This window comes from Danio rerio, chromosome 23 (assembly GCF_052040795.2).
Source record: "Danio rerio strain M-AB ecotype USA chromosome 23, GRCz13ab, whole genome shotgun sequence".
Lineage (NCBI taxonomy): Eukaryota > Metazoa > Chordata > Actinopteri > Cypriniformes > Danionidae > Danio > Danio rerio.
In genome coordinates this window covers 39,968,985-39,977,500 of record NC_141043.1, presented here as the reverse complement: position 1 = coordinate 39,977,500, position 8,516 = coordinate 39,968,985, and the positions used below count along the sequence as shown (strand labels likewise).

Genomic DNA, 8,516 nt, shown 5'->3' with positions numbered 1-8,516 from the left:
TTTTTTATAGGGTTTTAACAATACAATCATATTAATAACCATAACATTGGATTGTATCAAGTACAATAATAAATAAGGAGATAAAAAATATAAATACAAGAAAACAAAAAATACAACTAAAACAGGGTACAGAGGCACAATTATCATATTAAATAATATTTACAAAGTCCTTGTAAAATTTCAGTTTTTAGACTTTTTTATTTTAAACATTTTGTAATGTAGTAATTACACAATTTAGGTCACAAAGAAAATTCAGCAAATTAGGTAAAGATAAATAAAATGTACAATTGCAAATTTACCCATTAAAATAAATGAATTACCTATAAATTTTAAGATACATTTTTCACACATGGCAAAATCAATGTTAAACTTACATTTTGATTTTAAAAAGCTCCGATAAATACGACCAAACCATTTTATATGTGGTCATTTAACATAAAAGATGATCAGTCGATTCAATTCTTGAGTTACAAAAGACACAATTTAAATTATTACCAAATTAAAATACAATCTCGTTACAAAAAACATTTTAGACATGGATGCAGCCCTACATGATGACACAATAGGGTAATAAAATGCATAAATCGAAGAACGTAGCCTATTCTTTATAACAAAATTAACAAAGTGTCTTACACGATACTTCATAAAATTTATCATGCTAAACATATTTTGGAAAGATTCAAACTTAATATTTTATATTTTTGTGAATTTTGTGGTCAAGAAAATTAAACAATTTTGCATCTTTTTTTCATTGTATTTAATCAAGAAAATTTTAGAAAGAATTAAAATTGTTTATTAACAAGAAAATGGAGTATAAGATGGAAATTTGTTTATTTAATTTACTGTTTTATTCTGGCAATGAGATTTTTGAACCATAAAAAACAACATATTTTTAAATTAGGAAAATACCACAAACATAAGAAAAGGTGGACTCAATGTTACCCAAACTTTTCCCATTTTGTGAATGACTTCAGATTATACATCTTTTAAAACAATTACAAAAACAAACATGTAATGCTCTGAAAACATTTTATTTCATGTAAACGTATATTTTTTATGTTTTTCAGAAATCTATGTGAAACGTAATATCTCTTGTTATTGTGGCATTTAATTATTTTTAATAAAGAAGAAAAACTTATTATTTGAAATGAACTGTTCAAAGGAACCGATTAGCGGAATTCGGTTTGTGCCACTGGGCTGAACCATGGGCTGAACTAGCCGGTGACGTGAATCGAAGCCGCAGACCCTCTAGCGGCAGAACTTGACTTCACGTGCTCTTCTAGCAATACTAGCGATTAGAAAGTAAGGGATATGTCAGAAATGTCAGATATACAATGAATCATTGCGGTTCATTCCGCAGTGGCGACCCCTGATTAATAAAGAGACTAAGCCGAAAATAAAATGGGTGACTTAATTAATAAAATGAATAAAGCCATAATATTAAACAAAAAGAAAACAAAACAAACGGAAAAAAGAAAGCAGACACTTTATAATAATAGCCATGTATTAAACATTATTTTTAATGACAGCAGCAAGTAATTTATCTTTTTTGTTTACCTTTTTATATTAGATAATTTACTACAAAAATACTGCATATGATATGATTTTGCCATTTAAATGTTTTGTCACACACACACAAGCCTTTTCACAGCATAAATGTGAATGAGATGTAAATTATATACAATTATACAGTACTAAATATTCATTCATTCATTTTCTTGTCAGCTTAGTCCTTTTATTAATCTGAGGTCGCCACAGCGGAATGAACCGTCAAATTATCCAGCATATGTTTAACTCAGCGGATGCCCTTACAGCTGCAACCCATCAGGAAACATCCATACACACTCATTCACACACATACACTATGGACAAATTTAGCTTACCCTATTCAAATATTATATTATTCACAATTCTGTCCCTAAATAATAAGACCTAACATACCAAAATTATCAAACACATATGCAAACATCAATATGGAAAGCATTTTCTAATACATATATATATATATAATAGCGATCATTTTTAGATTTGTATATAAATTAGTTTATTGAAAAAATAATAGAGCACTGATTTAGAGATCATAGTAAACACCGTGTCTCTCTTGTCTGAAACATAACCTCATATAAACCAAGGCTGGAGTGAAGCGTGTGCGCTGCTTCAACGTCATTGGATGAGCAGAGTAGCAACAAACCACGTCACACCTCGCCCCGCCCTCTGTCGTCACGGGCGTGCGAGACAGGATGCTGCATTGAGGACTGATGAGAAAGAAAGAGCAGTTTTCTAAATCAGACACTACGAGGCCCTGAAGACACGATACCGTTTATATTTAGGTATTTGCATCATACGTTCCTGTAAATCACAATTATTACTGATAATAACCCGATACCACAATCTGATTCCATTTTGTGGAAATGAATGGGGAGGCAGGATAAATGTCATACGTTTTAATACAGTGAATATTTAGGATGGTGCATTTTTGTGAATGTGCATTTTCTATTGAACATTTCAATGTGTCCATGTCATTGGCCCATGAACATGTCCTGCTTGTTATCAAGCTATTTTCATAACTGTAACGAAGCAATTTAATCATGACTTAATGTTAAAACAGCCATCATAACATTATTTATCAATATGTGGCTTTTTTGGGATTCTCGGAAGAGGTAGATATTAAAAATGTAAAACAGGAAATACGCCGGGACCATTGTTCTTGTTTACATCCCTCAAAATGGTCTATGCGAGCCCTTTGTGTGTTAACATTATACATTTCTCTCAAATGGGTATCTACCTTTAAACAGCCAATATTCACAATATTAATTTGATGTAAGCATTATCTGTGATAAAAACATACAGGCTTATCATATTTAACATAATGTTTGAAATGATATATTAATTTAACATTTTGAAATAAAGACCCGTTAACATTTATCCGAGTATAATAATATGCTACTGTAAGTTTGTTTTATTTATTACACTTTTTTTATTGTGACTAAATATATTTATTTTTGGTGACCCGGTGGCGCAGTGGGTTGCAAGATCGCCTCACAGCAAGAAGGTTACTGGTTTGAGTCCCGTCTGGGCCAGTTGACATTTCTGTGTGGAGTTTGTATGTTCTCCCCGTGTTCATGTGGGTTTCCTTCGGGTGCTCCGGTTTCCCGCACAGTCCAAAGACATGTGGTATAGGTGAATTGGGTAAGCTAAATTGGCTGTAGTACTGTATATGAGTGTATATGGTGCTACTCATCCGTTTGCACTGGCTGCCAGTTGCTGCTCGCATTAAATTCAAAGCTCTGATGTTTGCTTACAAAGCAATTTCTGGCTGCGCCCCTTCTTATCTGCTCTCACTTCTGCAGATCTATGTGCCCTCCAGAAACTTAAGTTCTGTGAATGAACGTCGCCTCGTGGTGCCATCCCAAAGAGGGAAGAAATCACTTTCCCGAACGCTCACGTTCAATCTGCCCAGTAGGTGGAATGAACTCCCTAACTGCATCAGAACGGCAGAGTCACTTGCTGTTTTCAAGAAACGACTAAAAACTCAACAATTAGTCTCCACTTCACTTCCTAATCTGCAATTGCCTCTCTGGATATACCACTAACTGTATTAAAAAAAAAAAAAAACAATTTACTAATACTTTCCTTCTCAGACTTTACAGACCTGAAACTTGCCTATAGCACGTATTCATTGTTGCTCTTATAGTTGTGTAAATTGCTTCCTTGTCCTCGTTTGTAAGTCGCTTTGGATAAAAGTGTCTGCTAAATGACTAAATGTAAATGTAAATGTAAATATGGGTGTTTCCCAGTACTGGTTGCAGCATGGAAGGGCATCGACTGTGTAAAACATGTGCTGGATGAGTTGTCGGTTCATTCTGCCGTGGTGACCCCTGATGAATAAAAGGACTAAGCCGAAGGAAAATAAATGAATGAATAAATTTATTATTCACATTTTTTTATTGCCACAGTATGAAAAGTTTGTAACAAAACTGAAAAAGAGAGATGTCATCCAAATTAAAGCCTGTAGATGTTTATGTGAAGGACATTTTTTTTTTGTGAAAAAAAAACCCAAAAGTAACCTAAAATGTGAAATTTACACTAACAAAACCTTCTACTTAAAGGTTTCATCTTTTTTTTTTATGTATAAAATGCTTAAATCAGGAATAATTTAGAAAATATTGTTTTGTTTTCAGAAATAATAAGTCAAATATTAAGTGAGTTTTTCCCTAAAAACAAGTCAAAGAAAATTATTTCTAACTGAAAACAAGATTAGGGGTGGCATGGTGGCTGAGTGTTCAAACTGTCGCCTCACAGCAAGAAGGTCGCTGGTTCAAGCCGAGGCTGGGATAGTTGGCATTTTTTTATGGAGTTTGCTTGTTCTCCCCATGTTGGTGTGGGTTTCCCTCACAGTCCATAGACATGTGCTATAGGTGAATTAAATAAACTGAATTGTCTGAGTGTGTGTGAATAAGTGTATGGGTGTTTTCCAGTACTGGGTTGCAGCTCGAAGGGCATCCGCTGCGTAAAACATATGCTGAAATAGTTGGCGGTTCATTCCGCTGTGGCGACCCCTGATAAATAAGGGACTAAGCTGAAGGAAAATGAATGATAATATTTAACCCAGTATTAATATGCTGCTTTAAGTTTTTTTGAATGTATTATTCACATTTCTTTACATGTAAATCTATTATTCAGTTTTTTTTTATTGCCAATGTTTGAAAAGCTTGTAACAAAACCCAAAGAAGAAAGACCTCATCCAAATTCTAGACTGTCTATAAAAGCCTATGTGAGGGGACATTTTTATGAGGGAAATGAAACGTAACCTGAAATGTGAAATTTCCACTCTATATACAACAACAAGCGTCACGGTGGCGCAGTGGGTAGCACGATCGCCTCACAGCAAGAAGGTCGCTGGTTCGAGCCCTGGCTGGGTCAGTTGGCATTTCTGTGTGGAGTTTGTTCTCCCCGTGTTCATGCGGGTTTCCTAGGGGTTTCCCCCACAGTCCAAAGACATGCACTATAGGTGAATTGAATAAACTTAATTGTCTATAGTGTATCAAATTGTATGTGAATGAGTGTGTATGGGTGTTTCCCAATAATGGGTTGCGACTGGTAGGCATTCCGCAACGTAACACAAATGCTGGAATAGTTGGTGGTGCATTCCACTGTGGCGACCTTTGAAATAAAGACTAAGCCGAAGGAAAATGAATGAATGAATGAAACCAGATTAATTAACTTTCCCCACTGGCAGATTATTTATCTTGTTTTAAGGAAAAAAAAAATCACTTAATTTTGACTTAGCAATTCTGAAAACAAAACAATATTTTTACGTGTCCAGAAAAATCTTCTTGATTTTGGTATCTTTAGATATTTGCATTAGAAAAATACTAAATAAAAAGCAGTGAAGTACAATCAGCTGTTTTATAAATGCCAAATCCCAAAGTTTTACATTTTCATTCTCTTAAAATAAATTTGAGTCTGCTTTTCTTACACCCGACGGTTGCCTTGAATTGACCACAAAATCCTGTTTGTGAGTGAGAGAGAGCAGCCTATGAGAGATGATAACACTTTTTAAAATCAGGAAGTGAATTCAGAGACAGACAGATAGAGAGAAAGAGAGAGAGAGAGAGGAAATTCATGCAAGCAAAGCTACTTCTGCTCTGAGCTGCATGTTTCAGGCTCTGAACAACTTTCTGCTTCTGTGCGTGACATCGACATGAAAGAACGAGCAGGAAATGCTGATGGGTTACAGGAGAAACTCCATATATTTTGAGCAGACGCATTGGTCTAAATATGAATAGCGCGATTAAAGTTACCAACTCGACTGCAATTAGAGCTGAGGTGAGAAGACACGAAAACTTGCAAAAGACCATCAACAAATTCATCAAACAATTAGAGAGGGTCGAGGACCAGCAGCTTAGGACAGGGCTCAAGGTCTTTCTGCACAGCATACAAGGTGAGCTTGGGATCATCTCGAAATGTTTTGTTTTTGGTCCTGAATTACTCCTGCTGATAGATTTATGGATCATTTTGTAAGATGTTAACATCAGGGGTCTTTGTAGGGCCTTTGACGTACACAAAAACAGCTTGCGGTTTGAGAAAAGGGGATAGTTCACCCAAAAAAATGGCAAGTTGCTCATTATTTACTCACCCTCACGTGGTTTCAAACCTTTATGCGTGTCTTTCTTTTGCTGACATCGAAGAAAGCTGAAAACCTGTAACCACTGACATCCATGGTAGAAAAACAAATGGAAGTCAATGGTTACAGGTTTTTGGCTTCCTCTATAGATCTTCTTTTGTGTTCAACAGAAGAAATTGGTAATGATTTAAAACAAATGCACTGTAAAAAAATGCTGGTTTTCAGATAATTACTTGTCCAAACACCAATCGATTAAGTTAACCTGACTCTTTTTGGAAATGTAAGTGGATTAAACATGAAACATTTAAGTTGTCCCCAAATAAACCTGAAGAATTGTGTCGATTGAGGTCATTTTTAATCAGTAGTTAGAACAACAAGATAACAATAACTCTAAGTTTGAGTAATTTTGGGGTGAACCATCACTTTAAACTCAGTGTCTGGGCCAAGTTTTAATGTTATTTCTCAGCTACATCAAGATGTTTATCATTTATACTTTAAATTAGGTCATAACTGCTTCTTTTGTATTATAAAAATGCACATTTGCAAAGAATTCACCTGTTTTAATGCTATTGACTGCTTCACTTTATAATAATACGTTTATTGTAATAATATCCACATGATAAAATGTCCCATATGTATATTTTTGACAAAGGCAGACCGATAAAAACCTATCTACATGTTGTAATTCATGTAAAATTGAACTATACATCCAGCAGACGTCTCCAAAAGCACATGCTACTCCATTAGACGGTGATAATGAACTGATGGAGTTCTGGATCATTTAGCAAGGTGTTTACTTCAGGGGTGTTTGACGTACACTAAAACAGCTTGCGGTTTGAGAAAAAGGGATAGTTCACCCAAAAAAATTGCAAGTTGCTCATTATTTACTCATCCTCACATGGTTTCAAACCTGGGTGTCTTTCTCGAAGAAAGCTGAAAACCTGTAACCACTGACATCCATAGTAGAAAAACAAATGGAAGTCAATGGTTACAGGTTTTTGGCTTCCTCTATAGATCTTCTTTTGTGTTCAACAGAAGAAATTGGTAATGGTTTGAAACAAATGCACTGTGAAAAAATGCTGGTTTTCAGATAATTACCTGTCCAAACACAAATCGATTAAGTTAACCTGACTCTTTTTGGAAATGTAAGTGGATTGAACATGAAACAATTAAGTTGTCCCCAAATAAACCTGAACAATTGTGTCGATTGAGGTCATTTTTAATCAGTAGTTAGAACAACAAGATAACAATAACTCTGAGTTTGAGTAATTTTGGGTGAACCATCACTTTAAACTCAGTGTCTGGGCCAAATTTTGATGTTATTCCTCAGCTACATCAAGATGTTTATTATTTATACTTTAAATTAGGTCATAACTGCTTCTTTTGTAATTTGCATTTGCACATTTGCAAAGAATTCGCCTGATTTGATGCTATCTATTGTTCCACTTTATATTAAGTTTATTGTAATAATATCCACATTATAAAATGTCCCATATTTACAGGATATTTGATTCAAGGGCAGACCGATAAAAACCTATCTACATGTTTTAACTAGAAAAATCAGTCCTGTGATTGCTGTACAATCAAATCACACATAGAAGGTAAATCACATCACAATAAACGTCCTGGCCGATTTATAATTGCAGTAAACTGTTTGGAAGCATTAAAAGTGCCCAAGAAGATGTCTAAAATCTTTACACACATTGACCACGAGACTGTTTAGATGCATGTCTCTGATGAGAAAATGACGAATGTTTACTGTATGATGACCAAAATGGCCTTAAACACCCAGCAGGCACAAGACATCATCATGACATCATCATCATCATGATTGAAGTTGTCCCTCAACATCGTGGGGACGTTGCATTTTGTTTGTAAATGAAAATTGGGTTGACGTCAGAACTTAACGTCAGGCCGATGTCAATGTCTAACGTCCAACCTAAAATCAACTAAATATCAACGTCTAATGATGTTACAGCTTGATGTTGTGTGAACGTTACCACTGTGACAAATAAACATCAGTATTCAATGTCAATATGGCGTTGGTTTAAGATGTTGGCTCGATGTTGGGTTTTGGTCACTTTTTTAACACAACCTAAAATCAACCAAATATCAAAGTCATTTCATGTCGTTATTGGACATCAAAATAACGTTGTCCTTGGCTAGACATTGAATTTTGGTCACCTGACGTCACAACCTAAATCTAAACTAATATTCTCATAGTTTTATGACGTTGTGTGCCTGCTGGGTAATAACTAGATGCACTACAGAATGTTACGTTTACACACATCCACAAATTACATGTAAAAGCATCAGCTTTATACAGCATAATACTCACTACTCACTACTATTGAGTACTTTTGAAAGGTCTACTTTTTACTCATACTCT

At 34.9% G+C, this 8,516-nt stretch overlaps 1 protein-coding gene across 5 annotated transcripts in view; it reads left to right on the top strand.

The window, feature by feature from the left end:
• The first annotated feature begins 5,668 nt into the window (after positions 1–5,668).
• The window catches only part of agap2 (ArfGAP with GTPase domain, ankyrin repeat and PH domain 2), a 47,891-nt gene continuing 45,043 nt past the window's right edge, over positions 5,669–8,516 (top strand). For 4 of the 5 annotated variants that reach the window (XM_087305945.1, XM_087305944.1, XM_087305943.1 and 1 more), the window contains exon 1: positions 5,672–5,944. In XM_087305945.1, coding sequence (XP_087162071.1) covers positions 5,782–5,944 — 163 coding nt within the window. In that variant the 5' untranslated portion in view covers positions 5,672–5,781. 5 annotated transcript variants of the gene reach the window in all.